At 43.9% G+C, this 20,134-nt stretch overlaps 3 protein-coding genes across 10 annotated transcripts; 2 read left to right on the forward strand and 1 right to left on the reverse strand.

Annotated features, from left to right (window-relative positions):
* Positions 1 to 2,346: 2,346 nt before the first annotated feature.
* Positions 2,347 to 8,709, forward strand: nfe2 (nuclear factor, erythroid 2). Of its 4 annotated transcripts, none has more exons than XM_076984492.1 (6): positions 2,347 to 2,502; positions 2,836 to 3,048; positions 3,258 to 3,342; positions 5,808 to 5,886; positions 5,995 to 6,147; positions 6,723 to 8,709. In XM_076984492.1, the coding sequence occupies exons 4-6, from the start codon at positions 5,839 to 5,841 to the stop codon at positions 7,929 to 7,931; spliced, it is 1,410 nt and encodes a 469-aa protein (XP_076840607.1). In that variant the 5' UTR covers positions 2,347 to 2,502; positions 2,836 to 3,048; positions 3,258 to 3,342; positions 5,808 to 5,838; the 3' UTR covers positions 7,932 to 8,709. The 4 variants fall into 4 exon arrangements, with proteins under 4 accessions (XP_076840607.1, XP_076840608.1, XP_076840609.1 ...); XM_076984493.1 differs by having other exon boundaries at positions 2,400 to 2,502; positions 2,607 to 3,048; XM_076984490.1 differs by lacking the exons at positions 2,347 to 2,502; positions 2,836 to 3,048; positions 3,258 to 3,342 and adding an exon at positions 3,569 to 3,941.
* Positions 8,206 to 12,336, reverse strand: hnrnpa1b (heterogeneous nuclear ribonucleoprotein A1b). 3 transcript variants are annotated; one of them, XM_076984496.1, is made up of 12 exons: positions 12,184 to 12,336; positions 11,507 to 11,626; positions 11,277 to 11,423; positions 10,989 to 11,199; positions 10,817 to 10,909; positions 10,642 to 10,734; positions 10,327 to 10,410; positions 10,036 to 10,209; positions 9,806 to 9,949; positions 9,631 to 9,717; positions 8,395 to 9,443; positions 8,206 to 8,298 (listed from the first exon to the last, which is right to left on the reverse strand). In XM_076984496.1, exons 1-10 carry the CDS (start codon positions 12,193 to 12,195, stop codon positions 9,647 to 9,649), a joined length of 1,149 nt encoding a protein of 382 aa, XP_076840611.1. In that variant the 5' UTR covers positions 12,196 to 12,336; the 3' UTR covers positions 8,206 to 8,298; positions 8,395 to 9,443; positions 9,631 to 9,646. The 3 variants fall into 3 exon arrangements, with proteins under 3 accessions (XP_076840611.1, XP_076840610.1, XP_076840612.1); XM_076984495.1 differs by having other exon boundaries at positions 8,395 to 9,717; XM_076984497.1 differs by lacking the exon at positions 10,327 to 10,410 and having other exon boundaries at positions 8,395 to 9,717.
* Positions 12,337 to 12,847: 511 nt separating this feature from the next.
* Positions 12,848 to 19,633, forward strand: cbx5 (chromobox homolog 5 (HP1 alpha homolog, Drosophila)). 3 transcript variants are annotated; one of them, XM_076984498.1, is made up of 6 exons: positions 12,848 to 12,980; positions 14,339 to 14,410; positions 14,560 to 14,776; positions 14,955 to 15,177; positions 15,288 to 15,388; positions 17,139 to 19,633. In XM_076984498.1, exons 3-6 carry the CDS (start codon positions 14,637 to 14,639, stop codon positions 17,278 to 17,280), a joined length of 606 nt encoding a protein of 201 aa, XP_076840613.1. In that variant the 5' UTR covers positions 12,848 to 12,980; positions 14,339 to 14,410; positions 14,560 to 14,636; the 3' UTR covers positions 17,281 to 19,633. The 3 variants fall into 3 exon arrangements, with proteins under 3 accessions (XP_076840613.1, XP_076840615.1, XP_076840614.1); XM_076984499.1 differs by lacking the exon at positions 12,848 to 12,980 and adding an exon at positions 13,532 to 13,803; XM_076984500.1 differs by lacking the exon at positions 14,339 to 14,410 and having other exon boundaries at positions 12,860 to 12,980.
* The last annotated feature ends 501 nt before the right edge of the window (positions 19,634 to 20,134 follow it).

Genomic DNA, 20,134 nt, shown 5'->3' on the forward strand with positions numbered 1-20,134 from the left:
ATCACAGATTTAATAACCTTTGGTTCCAGGTCTCACTTTTAAAGTAGTAAAATGCTCTCATATGTTTATAATAAATCCATATCCTGGTTGTATACAGTATGCATGCCATGTTTTTTGGTCCTAATTGACCTGCAGCTCTGTAGAGTTATTGCAAAAGAACAATGATGATTGTAAGTAGAATATTTAAATTTCACATACTTTTTATTTATTTTTGCTTTCTATTCATTTGGACTAACCAAAATGACAGGATGTGGTCTCATGTCTAAAAGACATGAGTGTATTGTTGTTGTCTTTTAATATGTATTAGTTTCTTCTTTCTTCAGTTTGACAGAAACATCTCATTGTTCTCAAGTTACAGAGTGTAACTGTACTTCAAAATAAAATGTTTTTTATTTTTTTATTTTGTATTCATTAAACATTACTGTTTAATGAAAGTTCACAGGTGTCAGCCCTTACTGGTTAGCTTCTGAGAACCTGCAGTTAAATGAAATGTGCTTCAGAAGAATGTTTGTCACTGCTAACGTTGTACCTGGTCAATTCCAAATGAGGAACCTGTACCCACAGTCTGATTGCGTACAGTAACTGTCTCAATAGGACTGAGATGAAATGAACTGATAATTGAAGGCCTTTCGAAATTATCTGCTGTTATCTCTTCATGCACACCCCTGACTGTACTCATGACCTCTGGGCACAAAGGTGGTTGAAGATGGAGACCGCGGTCACTTGTATAGCCCTTGTTATGTAGGTGGAGGCTTCAGCTGGAGGGGGTTTGTGAGAGTGTGGTGAAGGCAGCAGGGTGTGTGTGTGTGTGTGTGTGTGTGGCATCAGAGCGAAGGGGGATGTAGATGGCGGAAGCTTTGTAGCACTGCAGGGTGCTGATAAGGGTCTCCCGCAGTACTCGCGCTAACTGCTGCGGTTTTTAGGGCAGGAGAAGAGGTGTCCATTCTGACCGCCCCCTTTCCTTGCCCACGCCATTGCACAATGAAACACACATCCCATGTGCTGCTTTCACACACGCACTGTACGTGCTCACCACGCGCGCATACAGTCCGACCTCCTATTTAGGCAGAGTAATGTACAGTAATATCCGTGATAAATTATCTTTAATGATGGCAAGTGGGCTATTGGTACAGATATAGAAACATTTGTTGCTTTGCATATATTTAACACGGTAAACGACACCATCCCTAGGGAAGAGGGATGAACGTAAACACACATGTGTGTAATTTCCATCTTTCCCAGTAGAAGGCTAGCATGAATTTTCCAGTATGACCACAAACCAGGAAAACAAATGCCTTTATCGCAATTAGGTGAGGATGTTTTTCCAGGCATTCAGTGGCATGTTTGTTTGCATGTTGAGTTTGTCCGTAGATTAACGGTGCCAGAAGATCTTGGTCTTGGTTGGTTGGATTTTTTTTCTTATTGCTGGAGTATTTGGGTACATGGAACACCGTTATACCGTACAGATATAAATTTGGGACTGCTGAAATTGTGGAAGAAGGGTGGATGGGTCAGTATGTTGTTGCAGGGGTGTGCAACTTCCTGTGGACCGAAGTTGGTCATGCAAAAAAAAATAAATGGACCAGGTCACTGAGGTGCAGATGTTTGGGGTGGTGGTGGTGGTGGTGGGGGTGAGGGTTATGGGGGAGAGCCCAGACACACAATGTGTAAAACATAGGCGCAAGTCTGGGAGGTCAAATGAAATGTGTGGCGAGGACGAGTTTGAAGAGGCTCGCGGGGGACCCGGGGGAAGAAACCGTGCCGAGGGAAAGCGAGCCGGAGTGGGCGTGCATCTTGGAATGAGACACATCCCTGACCGCTGTGGTTGCTGTAATAAAAAGCTGGGCTTGCGTATGTGTTCGGAGGTGGGTGAGCTGGGTGGGTGGGTGCTAGGAACCAGGGCCCGGGAAGTCCCAGCTCTCTGATTACTGGCAGGCACCCACCACTGCGAACAATGTCAGCCACCTACGGCCGTCTCCGCTGTGGTGCGTTACAGCCGCAGCTCTGTATTGATGATGCAATTTTGCTTTCAAATTTATGGTATCAAATTTATTCACTCCCCCATGAATCGCCACGGTTTCAGGTATATAAGCCTCATTTCCCAAAATATCAAAGACATGATTTGAAAAATCAGAAATAAACTTTTTATAGCTTTTGTTTGATTTTGTTTTGAGTTTTTTTTTTGTTTTGTTTAATTTAGTGGTGTATTTTGAGCTCGGCCTGTACGAATGTGATGGCCTCACACCAGGATTCCAAGAGTTTCAGGGACTTCTAATTTGTAGTTCTGAAGCCCTGACTGTGGGATTAATTAACATCAGTCATATTGATGTGCATCGGTCACATTACATGCAAGGCACAAACACCCTCTGCTTTCTCTAAAAACACTCGGACACCGTGACAGTGATCCGTCACCCTCTGAAGCAACAGATAGTGGGGCAGGGACGGTCAGGAGCGCAGATGTGTGTTCTGGCGGTCAGGACACCTTTAACCACCTGGATCCAGGTATGGTTGCTACCATCAGACATTGCATCCTAGACTGCACAGTGTTTCAAAACCATATTTTAATACAACATAAGTTCAGCATTTGGCTTAACCACATTAATCAGGGGACGGGAACAGAGTGTCGTTGAGAGATTAGCAGTGTCTGATGGCCGTGCAATTTTAGATGAAGTAACGAACGAACCGGCTGCTGACTCCGCCATCCTGGTTAAGTTGCACTTCAGATACATGATCAGTCTTTGGCATAAACAGACACTCTGTGTGCAGCTAATGATTGTGGACGGCCGCACACCTGAACGCTCTTAAGTGGTGTAATACAGCTGTCTTTGTCCACAGTGTTACTGAGGGGTCCGTAACATAAGGCGAACCGGCCCGGTGCGAGTGGTCAGACGAAACGAAGCGCTCGAGGTGAAGGAGAGAAACGCCGCGCGCCCAGCCGGGTTGGTAACGAGTGCTGTCCCAGCACGCTCGCGCCCAAACAGGCGCTTTATCCTGTTTGCGTGGTGGGACTCTGGCATGGGGCTGGAGACTCCGGCGGTCACTAGCTATGTAAGACATGTTCTCTTCCTTCTCTACATCCCACCCCTCCACGTTCTCTCCCTCTGTGGCTGCCAGATATAGGAACAATGTGGCCTTTCTTACCTGTTGGAGGTGTACATTCCATCTCTACTAAACCAAGTCAAAAACCAGCGACCCCCCCCCCCCCCCCCCCCCAACCAACCCCACACATCTCACACAGGCCCTCTCTACTCTGCCAGATTTACCTCCAGGTGCTTGAGCATGAGTTCTACAATCCTTCACCACATCCTCTCCTCATGGCTCTCCTTCACATCATTACTTCAGGTAAGTTTCACCCTGCCCTCCCCAAAGCAGATGAAATTGATTCTTAAATACTCAACAGAGTTCACACTCAGTGGATGCACAGGATTTTGTCCATGGCGTGACTCATAAATTGCTAAACAATTGTCTGCATAGCCCGGACTCTGCATTTTGGACACTGATAAAGGGGGCAGGGTGGGTACTGACTCTTACAAGGCACATTAGTGACATGTTTTGTGGTTGCTTTGTGGGGATCGTAAATTTGAGAGGTCAGAGTGTGAGGGTTGTGCTGAGGACAGAGGTGGGCAAGAATGTGAAGGAACTTTACAGGAAAGTGGCTTACATCGTTCACAGACCCATCCCATTTATACAAGTGACAGTCACGGCAGAGGGGAGTCAGAGAGAGAGAGAGAGAGAGAGAGAGAGAGAGAGAGAGAGAGAGAGAAAGATCGCTCAGATACACTCTTAAAGTTCAGAGCTTTCAGTTAAAAACAAAGAACAAAGATGGAGACTGATTTGTGAAGCTCTCCGTCTGAACCTCAGGGTCAACACCTTTGGCTCGCAGGACAATTTGGTATTTGCAGTTATTCCACCTGAATTCAAGGACCTAAGGAAATGTTGAGGTATTGCCTTCTCTGTCATTACTCTGCCTCTCTCAAATGCTGTGAATTCTGCAGTGCTAACATGCTTGTGTTAGTTTTTTGTATTTTCATACTGACACTTTGAACACGTCCCAGGTTTTATTGCTTATAATTACAGAATTGCTAAACTTTAAAATTAAAAATTTTGAACAGTTGTTCAAAATGCACTACAACATTTAAAGCTTTTAAATTTATCTGCTTAATGTACCTCTAAGGAGTCACAAGATTCAGGAATGATATCCGGACTTATTTATACATTTTACACATTTATTTACTTTTCTTGCTCCCAGACTTGAAGTGCTAATTTTGGAAGATTCGTAAAGTTTATTTTTTGCTGTTTGATTCAACACAAGGTCAAGGTCTTACACTGTGTATTTACATATAATAAGATCATGTATTCTGGATCCAGAGTAACTTAACTAGACATAAAAAATAATAAACCGAACTGCTTTGAACATATAATGTTTCATAAACATCTATTTCCATGGCTGTAGAATGACATTGTTCATCATCTCAAAATGCCCACGTATGAATGACATGTCCGTGAACATGTTACTGACTGATAGAAATGTAATTTCATTTTCACAGGTCCACTGTCATTTATTGTACTGTGTATTCATGAAATACGAACGGGCGGCATTCATGACTGGCAGGATACTTATTCCTTGTTATTGCACTGATATAGGGGTTTATCCGTCACAATACTCCCAAGCACTGATGCATGTGCTGAGCAAATGGTCTTGCTATATTACATCTAATGTTGAAGGGTGGCGGGTCTGTAAGACCTGTCCCCTCAGTTAGGGAGACCAGCCCGAGGAAGCCAGCCAGACACAACGCTGAACGCTTTCGGTTTTACTGTTGTCAATAAGTAGGGAGAAAGATCTCTGTAGCATTTTGACATGACATGACAAAGTTAATGTATTGCTACAGTCATAGCCGTTTCAATTTTATTATACGTCATATTCATGTTTGTAGTAGTTTTTCATTTATTGATCAAAATTAAAACATACAGTACATATGGATGCTCAATTACATTTGACTTGTACAAACACATTCATTAAAATGGCACGCAGAAGAACTACTAAATGCCACTGTCAACATATGCCTGTGGAAAGATTTCCTGTGAATCTAGAGTCAGTGGTGGCCTCGGCCTATACTTTCTGGAGACCAGTCTGGCTCCCATGAGATTGTCTTATCAGGACGTGACATTAGCCCTAAAAAGCCCAGCTGATAGGACCAATCCGACCCAACGGAACTCTGTCGGCTGTGACAAAGCCACGACATTTACAGAACGCGGGAAAAGTCTCTTAAAATGATCCAAGTCCAGTGGCCAGTTTGAGATGGACTACTGCTGACAGCTCACACATGTCCTACTCTGTGACAAACTATAACAATTACATTTTTAGTTTCTCTCCCTTAAACTGTATCTGGTAAATAAAGGCTTATGTTTACTGTCTGATCATTCACCCGTAAATGTTATCCAAGAGTTTAGATAGTAATGGTAGTCTGGCCGTTAAGTAGCTACTAAAGGTTAATTGAAAAGGCTTTTAGTCAAGGGAGGTCTAGTTTAAAGTCTTATTGGCTTTACTGTATCAAACAAAAGGAAGAATTCTCTTGCAAAGATGTTGAAGTTGAATGACGAAGTTCTGACGAAAATGGGAGTAAAATGAGTAAGACGTAAATAGGAGTATTACTCATTAATGTAGTTCAAATACTTCAAGCACTGTAGTAGGGACCATTCCCTTACAGGCTTTTTAAATGTGGTATCATAATTTATGCATTTGCTATTTTGAACTAAAGCTCAGTCAGTTTGTGGTGACACTATTTCGTTTTAACTGTTCACTCCAGAGTGAGGAATAACAGCTTGGCCCTTTCCTGAATGTGTTCAGCTGTAAATAGTGCTCTCCCCTTTAATTTCAGTTGTGAGGTGAGTCTTTGTACAGCAACGCATTATCAGTCACACAATCTGTTTTAAAATAAAAAAAGTGCATAAAACTAAATGTGAGTTAAACTGTCTCCTATTCTTGTTCCTCAGGGACTGGGAAACTCTAACAGACTTCATGGGGGAGTGTCCATGTCTACTACTCATAGGTTCAATCCGTGCGGCGGGTTCCGCCCTAATCCCGCCCCCCAGCAGTTAGAGATGGATTTGGCCTGGCAGGAACTGATGGCCATCACAGAACTGCAGGTCAGTTTGCGGCATTAGAAGTTGTGTCTCATAACCAGTTTCTTTTCGTAACCAGAATGGTCAGAAAGTAAAACTGATCGGGGGAGGTGAAGGTGCATCAAAAAGAACATTTTACATAATTTACTGATAAGACAAATTATCCCCCCCCCCCTTTATGGGGTGGCAGGGACTTATCTTAATGAAAAATCAAGACATATAACATTTAGGGAGCGATGAATCCCTCCATAACACAACGTTTGCGCTAACGTGTGCAACAATAGGCCGATTGAGTGACGCAGGGATAAAGGAAAGACGGAAAGGGGGGGTGAGTGCCACAGGTTGCCAGCAGCCCCCCCTAGGCTGCACAATGACCATCTGTTCCAGCGCGAAACCTGAGCGGGCCAGAGCAAGCACTGCACAAGCCCAGCACAAACACCGGCACAGGTGGCCTGCGCGCGCAAGCCGAAGTCTGTGGACAACCTCTGAAACGCCATCGTGTCTCAGGAGCCTCATCTCTTACGGACTGCTCTTCTATAGCAAGAAGACAAAACAAATGTACGTGATTAGTGATTTAATGCATGTTCTCTGTTTTGCAGGAGCTTGAGGCACCAAATGAGAGTCATTTCGAGCCCGTCCCGTGTCTCTCCATGGAGTCTTATGGGACCTGCGGAATGGGTCCATCCCTGGCGGGACCTGCCCCCCCGGCCTGTGAAGCCAGCCCTGCCACTGGCTATGAAGGTGGCTACGCCAGTGCAATGCCCCCCTACCAGCGCCATAACCCGCACGTGGAGATGCAGTACGGACACGTTGGGGGCCAGATGGGGGCACGGTCACAGCCAACCGCACAACCGCTTCAGCCTCCTCCTATGAGCCTCCTGGATCACATGGGCGTGATGACCACCAATCAGGGACGTGGGAAAGACCACGCCCGACGCCCATCAGATGATCTCGAATCAGATTCGGGTCTGTCGCTGGGGTCAAGCCCACCACTCGCTTCACCGGAGAACGCAACACACGTGGTGCCCGTCTATGTAGCCCCAGACGGCACCCTTGGCTATACTGAGGGTGAAGGGTCATGTATTGGGGACCCTTGTCGTATGAGACCAAACATACCTGGCTCTGTGGATTACCAGAATGCATTTAGCCCCTATTCTGGGACATACTTTCCTTTAGCACCTAACTTGCAACCTCCACTCCAGCAGGTGGCGCAGTCTCAGCAGCAAATGACTTCAATGAAGCAGTTGTTACCTACAGCGCTGCATGACCTCCAGATGAATGGCCTGAGCATGTCGAGAGGAAGCTCGTTCGAGTCCCCGAACCCAAAATCGCGAGTGGGAGGGCCCCCAGGGCCGCTCAGCAGAGACGAGCGCAGAGCGTTGGCTCTAAAAATCCCCTTCTCGCTGTACAAGATCATCAACTTGCCAGTGGACGACTTCAATGAGCTACTGTCCCAATATACGCTCAGCGACACTCAGCTAACGCTGGTGAGGGACATTCGCAGACGGGGAAAGAACAAGGTTGCGGCACAAAACTGCCGCAAAAGAAAACTGGAGAACATTGTACATTTGGAGAATGAGTTAGGCCAGCTAAGGGCTCAGAAAGAGCACCTAGCCAGAGAGAGACTGGAGTTCCAGCAAAACATTGCCATTATTAGGTGCCACCTCTCAGATTTATATACCAAAGTGTTCTCTCAGTTACAGGATGAGGAAGGACGGCCATATTCTTTGGAGGACTATTCACTTCAGCAAACTAACGATGGTAATGTTTACCTTGTGCCACGAAACACACCACTGGAGGTGGAATAAAGGAGAACTTGGGGCTGCTGCCCTCACTAGCCAGGTCAATTTTGGTCTGAGCATACATTATAAGACAGTCTGTCCAAGTGCCTGAATATCTGGGCCAAAAATGGTCCTTCGAGGTGGTGCTCAGACCCAAGTGCCACAGCCGGTTTTACACGAGGGCTACATTGAAAGTGTACCATCTCAAAATGTATTTTTATTTTGCTATAATGCACTCACATCCCAAGCATTAATCACAAATCTGCTGCTTACAAAAAAAAAAATAAAAAACACAAAAATGTCACATTTCACATCAAAAGCTTTATTGATTTGTAAAAACGAATAAAAGTGTTTAAAAGTACATTTAAAAAAACCATCCATCAGCTCCTTGGTCCTAAAAAGAACAAAACACCATCATTAAGGCTCACGCAGCTACAATAGCATCTCTGAGGGTTGGAGGGGAAGGGGAGTAGCTGCTAATGTTTATTACCATTAAAAGAACCTGTGATGACAGGCAAAAATCCATCCAGGATCCGAGATGCATGGCATCAAATTCCTAGGAGAAACGCAGTGACCAAAGAGTTAGCAAATTAGTCATGACACAAACCACAAAGCTATATGTATTTATGCTAAAAGCGCATGCATTAAATTTGAAGGGACACAAACTTTGGATTGTATTATAAGCAGTTTGTGCCAGTTCAGACACATTCATCGCTCTGCAGTTACTTCCCTGTTAATTGACACTGAATGCAAAAGTTCAGAATACTGTACTGCATCTACAATAAATAAAATGAGTTGAGTCCAACGGTTGTGGAGATGTCTGTTCTTACCTACAGGAGGCTATAAAGCCCTTTTGTTGCTGCCTGCTAGTCTTTCAGAGGCGACCTGTACTCAAATGCTCCCTGTTTCTTCTTATGGCGACGATCGTGCTACTCCTCTCTCAGATCGATTCCATGGCAGTCACGCAAGCTAACCGTTTTACACACGCTAACCAACGGGCAGCCTAGAGCGGCGTTCTACACAGGGTTCACCGGCTGGCTTTTACTTTGGCTTGTTGGTCCCTTTTAAAACGCGTCACTGTGATAACTGCAACCAATCACATCCTAGGGTTCCAATCAGGTGACGAGACCAACCTAATTGATATTTCAAAATATCAAGAGGTATACCCAGCAATACCTCTCTGCAAATCCAAGCCTGACTACACAACGCAAACCCCAGCAATCCCCAGAGACTAAAAAAACAGCACATCTCTTAAAAAACACAAAACATTGGAAGATGCTTTATTTCAACTTGATTCGAGTTACACATAGGGGGCTGACTGAAAGTAATTCTACATAAAAACGTATTTGGAATGCGTTCCACAAAGAAAATAGAAATATTAAAAAGCCAGTATGACGGCACAAAAAAAATGTCGAAGTTCCACTCATGATAGCGCTACTGTACATCTCTTCTGATTGGCTGAGCAGATTCTAGGGAGTAAACCTGCAGCTGCCCTGTGAGCCCTCTCGCTCTCCTGTCTCCTCTCCTAAGTACTGAGTCCTGTTGAACAATATGAACAACAATGTTAAGCTGCACACTGCCCCTCAGGCTTTCATAGATCATTTACAAAAGTGAATTTCACAGGGGGTCCAGTACAAGACTATGTGTTGGCATAGACCATTTCCTAATACTCATCGCTACAAAACCACCTACATGAACAATACCATGATGGTGAAATTGCACAAACCTTTTTAAAAAAAAACTTAAAACCGCCGACCTCCGCCCGAGCCACCACCGTAACCCCCACCACCTCCTCCTGAATTGCCTCCATATCCTATCGACAGAAATAAACCAAGTTTAGGCAACAATAACCTATACCAGAAAGTAGTTTACTTAACAGACGAAGAACTCAAGACCCTCACCACCATAGGGGCCACTGTTCCTGCCACCTCCTCCTCCACCACCACCAAAGCTCCCCTTCATCGGGCCGTAATTTGACTGCTGGTTGTTGTAGTTCCCAAAGTCATTGTAGCTCCCACTGCTGCCACCACTACTTCCAAAGTTACCTGTGTACAGAGGTCCGTGCGTCACAAGCAGGAAATCTCCATGACAAAACAACGCAGAGAGAGATGTGCGTTACCTCCTGACTTACATGACTCGCCACCTCCAAAGCTCCCGTTGCCGTTGTAGTTATCATATCCATTGCCCCCGCTGCCCCCACCACCACCACCACCCCCGTAACCTCCACCGCCATGGTTACCGTAGCCTTGGCCACCACCATACCCACGGCTGCCACCGTATCCTCCTTGGCCACCACCATAACCACCTGTGAAGAGAAGGTGGGACTCTGACCATTACTTCATCTCACACATCTCTGTTTGTAAACACGACAGACAACCTTTCACTTGAAAATCTCTACTGAAAACTGAAGCAGAACACATACCATCTCCTCCAAATCCATTGTTGTAGCCATCACCACCTCCATAACCACCACCACCACCACCTCCTCCACCACCACTACGGCCTCCTGAAGACGGTGGAAAGAGAGGAACAAATGTACACAGAGCTCCAGGTTAGGTTTGAAACGGGACATTTACCAACGAAAAACTATGAACAGGCTTAAGAAATCAATAAGACTCTGCTACATACACATCATACATGTTCAATCTGCACTGTGGCCATGACACTGCATTTAAATACTCCAAAAGCCCTGGATAAATAATGTACAACCTTCGCTTTGGTCACAACACATACGCACCTCGACCACCAAAATAGCCATCTCTGCCACCTCCGTAGTCGTTGCCATAACTACTGTTGCCATATCTACCACCAAAGTTTCCACCGCCACGTCCTGTAGGGAAAGAAACACGTTGTTCCTCCAAGTCCAATAAACCAAGAGCACAGGCACTAACCATACACGTTACAATTCTTACCCCGCATGTTCATTGAGGAGTTTTGCATCTCTTGCTTGGAAAGGGCTTTCCGCACTTCACAGTTATGACCATTTAGTGTGTGGTACTTTTGAACTAGGGAAAGAGAGTTGCGTTAAGCCAAATAAACAAAATTAACTGTCTTTTAGCAAACCAAAATGAACAAAACACTTACTGACAATACGATCCACAGAGTCATGGTCATCAAATGTGACAAAAGCAAATCCCCTTTTGTTTCCAGTCTTATGGTCCACCATTATTTCAACAGCTTCGATCTTTCCAAACTGTTCAAAGTAGTCACGAAGATGCGACTCCTCTGTGTCTTCTTTGATGCCACCCACAAATATTTTTTTCACCGTCATGTGAGCAAATGGTTTGTTGGAATCCTGGAATGAAATATTTACATTCACTTAGACACAGACCAAGCTGTGCTCCTAAGGAGAACTCAAATGCCAGCACCCACCTCTCTAGACACAGCTCGTTTGGGCTCTACGAGTCGACCATCGACTTTGTGAGGACGTGCATTCATGGCAGCATCGACTTCGTCCACATTGGAATACGTGACGAAGCCAAAACCCCTTGATCGTTTGGAGTTCGGATCTTTCATTACCTGTAAAATAAAACAAAAACAATTAGCACATCCACACACGGCTACAAAACAATACCACATGGGGAAACACACACGAGACTCACCACACAATCTGTTAAGGTGCCCCATTGCTCGAAATAGGAGCGCAGGCTGTCGTCCGTGGTCTCGAAGCTCAGGCCTCCGATGAAGAGTTTCCGGAGCTGCTCCGGTTCGCGTGGCTGGCCCTGAAACACAAACGAGGGCGTCATTACACAAGCCTTACATTTGTAATCTGTTATCTGTGCTTTTTAAGTTGGCATTGTATACTTTATTTCGATAAATCGGCAATACAACCAATTCCAACACAACTTTTCACTGCCGATTTGTAAGGCCTACACATCTATTCGGATCACACCGGACGAGGTGAAGCAGTGTATCCGCCATGTTGACGCCAGTCACCAAAATATACCCATTAATGTGACGCGAAATCCCATCATCGGGACATTTTATGCGCGATCAGCAATCAACTAATGGATTTAAGATCTCGAATAATAAATCTCGCCAAATAAAAAGCGGTTATTCGGCCAGCTATACCAGCCAAGATAAGTGGCCGTGGTCGGTGCGGCCTAACAATCGAATCAAAATGGCGGAGCTCAGGCATGCGCCTAGGTAAACATCCAGTGATTTTTTTGTCCGTACCTAACTAATAATTACTGTAAATAATTAAATGCCAAAGACAAATACGCATGATGAAACTACGTATATCCAATCTGGACAGAAATATTTGGTTTTGTCAGCTTACCTCTTTCGACATGCTGGGTTATCTGCCCTTGCTGCGCTTCGCGATACACAAGCCGACGAAAACGCCGAGGAGGAAGCGCATCCGTACAATAAATATCCCCCGCACATGGGACCGCCCACCGCGGTCGCCAATTGGCTTACGATTCCCGCTCCACACCTACAATTTTTCCCCCTCGGAATCTGATTGGTTTACGACCACGCCAATCATGTCGTCAACGTGTATCGCGGTCTGAATGAGCAAGTTACGTTGCAGCCGAGACCTAATCGAAATAAATGGTGATACGAGTGTATGCGAAAACAGTCCTTATTTTAATTCGTGTTTGGTTAATTTAATGCCTCACTATAATTCATCTAACACTTTAACAGTATATAAGACCTTATTGTGCTATTTTTCTTCAGTATATCTGTCATATAATGCATAGGAACTGGCTATCTTAGCTGGTTAAAGCTACCTAACCTGCTACCATTCCCCCAATCGCAATTATTTCGTTACAAGACGCGTCTGATTCGGTGACTAATTTCATCAAACGTTAATATTGTGCGTATTTAGAATCGTTCAACACAGTACGAAACATAGGTATAAAAATATACGTATACGTTATTTTAAAAAAGCTGATAATTAGTTTCGCGAGTTGGGGGGGGGGGGGGACAGAGCATGCGTCGTGTGCGCGTGCTATTGTGTGTTTTTGGCGCGCTGCGGCTCACGCGCGCACACTTGAGTCGCGTGAGCCCGACTGGCTTCTAGGAGGGAAAACCGCGAGAGAGCTCGTTGGCCTCAGAAGACCAGAGAAGACCTATGTGAGTGTGCTGTTGTTTCTGATTGAACCACCAAATAATGGTTTTTCCATGTTTTTGCAGCGTATGTAGGATGCGGTTCAATAGATATTTAGTTATTAAATGGACCCCTCCCCGTTCATCATAATTTACCCCCAAAATTTAGCAAGCAGGCTAGCTGAGGTGGCTAAATTGAATTGATGGGCAGAGGCTGGAGGTTCACGACAGGGCCTCCGATGTTTTAAGACGAGTCAGACTAATACACAGCGGGCTACATCGGTTAAGTAACGCGTACAAGTCGTGAATTTTCGACGTTCGGTCGGTAGAGCTATAATGAGAAGAAATCGGCCAAGATGAGGCTAGCGAGGCTAGCTAGCTAGCCAGGCGGTAACTGCGGCGCTTAGAAACGTTCTAGTCTAAATCACCATGGCACCCGACGTACTCGGCGCGCGCGCTGCTAGCTCGTTAGCTACGTTGTGCCGTTACATGATGAAGAGTCGCTGCGTTGTCGCTGTAGGTAATACGAAGTTTTTAAGTTTATTTATTTGGTAGCGGAAGTCGGCTAGCTAGTCTTAGGCAACCTAAGAACGTAAGGATGGTGGTCGCGCTAGCTTCACGTAGCTAGCTAGCGTCCAACCGACACGGTCGCCTCCTAACGCCCCTCGGCTGTGACGTAACAGTGCAAACGGCGAATTTACGAATCGAATAGTTGCGGTGTGATCGAATAGTCGTGGTGTAAATAATGTTCAAGTAACGTGGTTGCTTGGGCGAGTTTGCTTAGCGCTAAGCAGCTAGCTGCTACAGTGTGTGGGGACGCTAGCAGAAAGCGTGATGCTCTTCGAGCTAGGTGGCTAGCTAGCTCATTGTTGGGGCCGTCGTTTTATTTATTTTTTAGGTAGCCGAGTAGAAACAATTAATTGCGCGTTTGTTTACACTTTAGCATATTTATATAGTGTTCTTGGTGTGATGTGTGTACTTGGGTTATTTCAAATAGCGTACTGAGTTACTATTAAATTGATGTTCTCTAGTTCCAATCAGTGCAAACTTATCTTGATGGGTAGTGAGTGTCGGTATTTATGTAAACAGGGTTTGTTGTGTGTGTGTGTGGCTAGTTGATTTCAGATAGTGTATATTATAGCTAGCAAGTGAAGGTATATATTTTTTTATAGCTTGTATCACAGTTGCTCTTCTAAGAGTACACTCCAATTTAGTTTGGAAGTGGAATTCAGTAGTACACCTGTCCCTGTAATCACGTTTGTAGACCAATTTTTTATTGCAACCAGTCTCGGTGCTAAAAGTTTTTCTTGTTATACTTCTTTTTTGTAATGCTTATTCAATCATAAATTCACATGGTAAACTTTGTTGGAAATTTTACATTTTAGGCGGGGCAGTTTATGCTGTGATTTTACACCTGCAGCTGAGCCTATTCTGCGTGCTCTGAGGTAGAATTACGGGTAAGCACTCAAAGTAGCTGCCGCAATAGGTGAAAATTGCAAAAGTATTGCACTGAAAGGCATGAACAAAATTGACTGTCTTTTCTGTCCATGTTAACAGCAACTTTGACCAGACAGTCTTTCTCAATTACCTTTCTCTTTCATCGCAGAGGGACCCCTTCGTTTAGCCAGGGAGAGTTCCCCTCTCTTAGTTGCGCGTGGGAAGAAAAGGGTTTCAAACACAGTCATGGGGAAAAAGAGCCAGAACCGTGAGGATGACGAGTCTGCGTCCACGGATGAAGAGGAATATGTGGTGGAGAAGGTCTTAGACAGAAGGGTTGTAAAGGGCCGTGTGGAATATTTTCTCAAGTGGAAGGGTTTTTCAGAGTACGTTGCCATTTGAGTGACCCCCTCTCTCTACTTTCATTTTTAATGAGTGTTTTTGCATATTGTAGTTTCAGCAGTAAAATCATGGTATGCTGGTACTTTTTAATTACTTACAGAACGTAGAATGAAATCAAGTCTTCTACAGATAGCTTTGTTTGTTTTTGTTTATTTTACCTAGTAAACACAACACATGGGAGCCAGAGAAGAACCTGGACTGTCCAGACCTTATTTCTGAGTTCATGAAGACGTACAAGAAAGGCAGCAGTGGTCCAGCCCCCCCGAGCAGCGCTCCCAAATCCTCCAGCTCGTCCGGGGCCCGCTCCAAGGATGGGGGCGGCAGCAAGAGGAGAAACTCTGACGAGGAGGAGGAGGGCGGCAGCAAGCCGAAGCGGAAAAAGGAGGTGAAGACACACCTGGCCTTGTGCCTTTCTATGTTGCTGGTGGTAGAAAGAGTTGCTGGAGTTTGAGAATAAAGAAAAGCTCTTAACCAGTGTCGTCATGTTTTGCTCAGGATGAGATCCTTGTTGCGAGAGGCTTTGAGAGGGGCCTGGAGCCGGAAAAGATAATTGGAGCGACTGACTCGTGTGGGGACCTCATGTTCTTAATGAAGTGGTGAGTGCGTGTGAACTGGACTCCATAACAATATAGTCACAGTGCTCCGTTGTTGGCTTTACCGGAGGCTATTGGGTTGCTAGATTACATTTCTGTTCTAATGAATTTAGTGCAGTTTTAGTTTAAGCTCCAGTTCATTTAAAAGTCTGCCTTGTTTTTGTTCCACGTTTCTCAAGAGCAAGAGTGATCTGTGTGAGAATTGCTGTCGGGTGGAAAGACATCCTAAATGAGTTTTTATGCAGGTCGTTGATGCTAACATAGTCATAAATTATGGAGTCCAAGCTTATTACTTTAGCATATAGGTTAGTAAGGTGATGGGCACTAAAATAGCCAATGAAATAATTTACCTTGCATGGAAAATTTACAAAATTTAATTTCAAAATACATATAAATAAATAGTTTAAAACCTATAAAGCAAATGGAGAAACTGGAGACGATAAAATCGCCTAAAAACCATGTGTTGCAACGTTTTAAATATTTTAGTAAATATGCTCAAGGCAAAATGTATGACAGGAAATATTATATTACGGAAGCAGGTCATGTGATAGGTCTCACCTTAATACAGTGATCTGGGATCCTACATTCACTCATTATACAGTATTGCAGTTATACATCCAAATAATAAAGATGTGAACCCAAAGATGAGTTGAAGGAAGATGAGTCCTTTATTGCAAATTAAAGATGGGACACATTTGAGGTGTCCTCCGGAGAATCTATAAAAGGTACAAGGGAATTCAAAATTTTGTACACTCTCAAGACTAATTGTTAACCCCATTATTCCCCCCCCCCTTTTAACATATTGATCTTTGCAGTTTCCACCATTTTATCAAAATCATACATTAATTAAAGTTTAATCAATACTAGTTGGAGTTTGGTACCATTATTTTCAAATGAAAGACTTTTTTTAAGGACTTAATCTTAAATCACCCTGTACCTGTAGGATACAGGGGCCCTTTCTCTCCACACAGATTTTTATATGGATACAGAATCTGTTTACTTTCTGTTTAGTATCCTCACTGTTTCTAATTCAATATTTAAATGTTTTTCTACAAACTCTTTTCATTGCCTCAGATTCTTCGTTTTGAGTAGGTTTCTCCCTACCTAGACCACGTCTACACACTTGCGCAAGCTCCGATAGAAAAGTTAAACCTCTTAATCATCATAATTGGTGTATCCCTAAACAGCCCAACCATCTACATCAAGTTTGCTAAGGTAATTACAGACCATAGAAAGGGAGTCCGACCAGATAAATCCAAAATAATAAAATGTCAGGAGCATTAACATAAGCCAAGGCGAAATATTTTAGAAAAAAATCAAATATGGGAGGCTTGTGATCGACCTACTCGTTGGAGCGATTAAATTAGACAGTCGCCACAAAGTGTGCAGGCAAAACGAGTGTTTCTTCAGCGAGTCGAGGCACATTTCAGTTCACGGGTGCCCTCAGTTCAAGGGTGTGGATGCTACCTGCTCAGTATGAGCCATTTTGATGCATACTAGCAAACTCGCAGAATTAATTAATAATATTGATATTAATCCTTGTTAATAAAGCCCCAAAGAAAAGAAAAGAATGTGAAATGCGCATGAGTATTTGAAGGCTGTAAATGGTTATCCATGCCAGTCCAGTTGTACGTTACTGGGGATAATGGTTATTGGTCTCGCACCTGAGTACGGCGAGTTAGTGTTTAGCTGCATTAGCTGTGTCGCACACCCCTGTCCCAGACGACTAACGTCCACCCTGCGGTCCCAACAGGAAAGACTCTGATGAGGCCGACCTTGTGCTTGCCAAGGAGGCCAATCACAAGTGCCCACAGATCGTCATTGCTTTCTACGAGGAGCGTCTCACCTGGCACGAGGACGGGGAGAAGAAGGAGAAGGCTACTGCAGCTGTGTAGGAGGGCCAGCAGGGGGCGTGAGGGTGACCGGCCCCCTTTCCCCCCCAAACACCTCCTCCCTCATACCCAGCCCCCAGGAGACAGACACGTGTGCACTCACAATCCATATTCTTTGTTACGGACCATTTGAAAAACACCACGGGCTCCCCAGCAGTGGCGGCTGCTACTCTCATTGTTATTCCCCCTTCAACGCTGTCAAGTATTGAGGGACTGGCAAGTTATTGAGAACTACTGCAAGAGCTTGGGAATGGGAGGTGTTTTACTGTCGGAATAATGTGCTTAGTGAGTTATTTTTTTTATCTTCTCAAATCCTTCCTGAGCTATACCCTTCAAGTATTTGTTCGCCCATGAGCGTTTTGTATGACGTGTGCCGATGTGATAGTGTAGATGTGGAGGTCGGCGTGTGGCGCGGCAGATTCGGACGGCTGCCGTTTTGGTGGCTCCACGCAGGTTGCCCGCCGCGTGTCCGCAGCGCTGGACTAGTCCGAGAACAGGTTTATCTTCTCGTCTTTACCGAGCACGCCAAGTCATGAATGCCCTTCCTGACGTGTTCCTCACGCATGATCCGGTTGAACTGCGTGTCCCGTCCGCCCGTCGCCGTCGTTGTTGTCCCCGTTTCTTCAGAGTATGTAGGACCTTGTAAAAGTCGACTTTTTAAATTTGTAATATTCACAATAGGACCGTCATAATATAACCCTTACAGCTGGCCCCTATTGGTTGTTACAAATTGGATATTTTAGCTGCGTTTGCTTTTGGCTTTTAATGTGCGGATGTCAATTTCTTAGTATTTTTCATTGAAATCTAAATACGGTTAGTTTCCAAAAATCTGTTGATGACGAGAACTCACAACTGGTCATCTGTAGATTAAATCCCCTGTACCTGGTCCAACATTGGGACAGAAAGCTGTCGTTTTAGTTTTTTTTTTTTTTTTTTTTTTTTTTTTTGTGCAGGGACGCTCCATTGGTCACTGTAAGGGCAAGCTTCCATTCAGGCATCCATGATGGTCAGACCCAAGTGCTCCACCTTGTGGCCAAGTAGAGCGATTAATGCTGAGCATTGAAGTTTGTGATTATGTAGACTGTGACCATATCACTGTTTGCCCTTTCTCTGTCCATTTTTAAAGGGTCGATGTTGGGTTCTCATTTTAATTCTTTTTCAAACAAGAATTGAATCAAAGAAATCGTCTTTAATGGGGGTTATAAACTCAGGTGTGTAATTCTGTGTTTGTAGAGCCACTGGACAAATGTTACCCAATAAAAATCCTGATTTTCATTGCCTTGACAGCTGCTGATTCTGATTAAAATGTTTCACTAACCGTGTCATTGTGAATGTAGTCAAATGATATTTGTATCAGATACATTTCAACAGGCCTTCTGTTTGCATCCTCAAGCGCTTTGTATGTGTTTCATATTTCCAAAGTGGTGGTACATTTCAGAAAGTTAATCCCTTTGATCCTGAACATAGACGACATATGGACAGCAGGGCAAAATGGTCAAAATTTCACCTTATTGGATTGATATGTTTTTTTAGATTATCAGTTGCTGTAATGACCCAGCCTCTGTTTGAATGGTTTACATCAACTATGGAGTCTGTTTGGAAGTATTCGTTTTCTTTTCAAATTTCAAGGAACTGCTCACACATGAAGGAGGGGCGACTTCCTACTTTTAAATAAAGCCGCAGGGCTATAACAGGGTTGTGCATATATCTCTCAATTGCGAATGTATAGCTTGACTTTGCATTTTTGTCATTTTATGTTTTTGTTGCTTTCATAGGTTAGGAAGACACCCTCCCAGCCCTTAACATTTTATTAAAAAGATGTCCATTCAATCAAGTTTTTTCAAAACATGCATTTGATGTCTTTTAGCTATTTTTTTCTAAATGTCTTGTATTAGATTGTGGTAAAACTAGTTTTCAACACATTTGATTGTTTTATCGTTTTGTTCAACAAACTGATTACATTTCATTGAAAACATGTCTGTTTCCACCCAAGTACATAATTCTTGGTTAAGGTTGTACAGGCAGTCAGGTAGTGCTTAATTATTCCCAGCAGGTGGTGCTATTCTACTGTGCTCTATTATTTATTTATAGAACGCTAACTTGAGTAGCTCACCATACCTTGTGGAAGGGGTATAGCCTTGGATGGTATTTAATTGATACTGTACATATTCCAAAGTGAGATATTTGAGTGGCACAAAATACCGTAGGAACATGTCCATACATGGTTGTATCTTGTTTCTTTTGATTTGTGCAAGCTGCCTTGGGTTGTTGAGTTGTTTCAAATTCTGTTGCAAGCATGAAAAGTAGCTACACACTGCCTCCTAGTAGTAAATCTTTTTGACATTTGGCCTCTTGATATCTGATGTCTGTTTTATTTATATTCATACGGATCATTTTGTAATGTACCCACATCCTGCTCATCTGCAAAATGCCTTTTTGCAATTTTTTATCGAACATGTCACGTTTTGCAGCAAAATTCTTATTTTCATAGACAAATACCAGGTACATCTTAAGTTATCTGAAAACAAAAGCATCAAACCTGTGCATATAAGTGAAATAACTCTTAGAAGCATTTACTGCAAAGTAAGTGAGACTTAAGTGTGACGGAGCCCTCAACCAGGGGCTCCTGGGCCTGTTGTGGAGCTTAAGACAGAAGCAGTCTTTCACACGCGCGCACACACACACACACATATCCTTACTCATAGATGGCTCCTTTCCTGACTACCTCAGTGCCAGTGGAATTTTCCAAAGTGGGGGGAGAGGAGAGAGAGACACACACAGAGAAGCAGCTTTGCTCCAAATGGAATGCAAAGGTCACCAGTAAATTTGCTGCCGTGAGGAGAGCGAGGCAGTATGG

Source organism: Brachyhypopomus gauderio, chromosome 21 (assembly GCF_052324685.1).
Source record: "Brachyhypopomus gauderio isolate BG-103 chromosome 21, BGAUD_0.2, whole genome shotgun sequence".
Taxonomy (NCBI): Eukaryota; Metazoa; Chordata; class Actinopteri; order Gymnotiformes; family Hypopomidae; genus Brachyhypopomus; species Brachyhypopomus gauderio.

Excerpts from the sequence above, each read along its gene's own strand:
- nfe2 (XM_076984492.1), top strand. The coding sequence starts at position 5,839 with ATGTGTTCAGCTGTAAATAGTGCTCTCCCCTTTAATTTCAGTTGTGAG. Across the intron at positions 5,887-5,994 it reads CCTTTAATTTCAGTTGTGAG|GGACTGGGAAACTCTAACAG; the intron begins GTGAGTCTTTGT and ends CTTGTTCCTCAG. Across the intron at positions 6,148-6,722 it reads TGGCCATCACAGAACTGCAG|GAGCTTGAGGCACCAAATGA; the intron begins GTCAGTTTGCGG and ends TCTGTTTTGCAG.
- hnrnpa1b (XM_076984496.1), bottom strand. Across the intron at positions 10,735-10,816 it reads CTCCTCAATGAACATGCGGG|GACGTGGCGGTGGAAACTTT; the intron begins GTAAGAATTGTA and ends CTTTCCCTACAG. Across the intron at positions 10,210-10,326 it reads CAATGGATTTGGAGGAGATG|GTGGTTATGGTGGTGGCCAA; the intron begins GTATGTGTTCTG and ends TTCTCTTCACAG.
- cbx5 (XM_076984498.1), top strand. The coding sequence starts at position 14,637 with ATGGGGAAAAAGAGCCAGAACCGTGAGGATGACGAGTCTGCGTCCACG. Across the intron at positions 14,777-14,954 it reads AAGTGGAAGGGTTTTTCAGA|TAAACACAACACATGGGAGC; the intron begins GTACGTTGCCAT and ends TATTTTACCTAG. Across the intron at positions 15,178-15,287 it reads AGCCGAAGCGGAAAAAGGAG|GATGAGATCCTTGTTGCGAG; the intron begins GTGAAGACACAC and ends TGTTTTGCTCAG.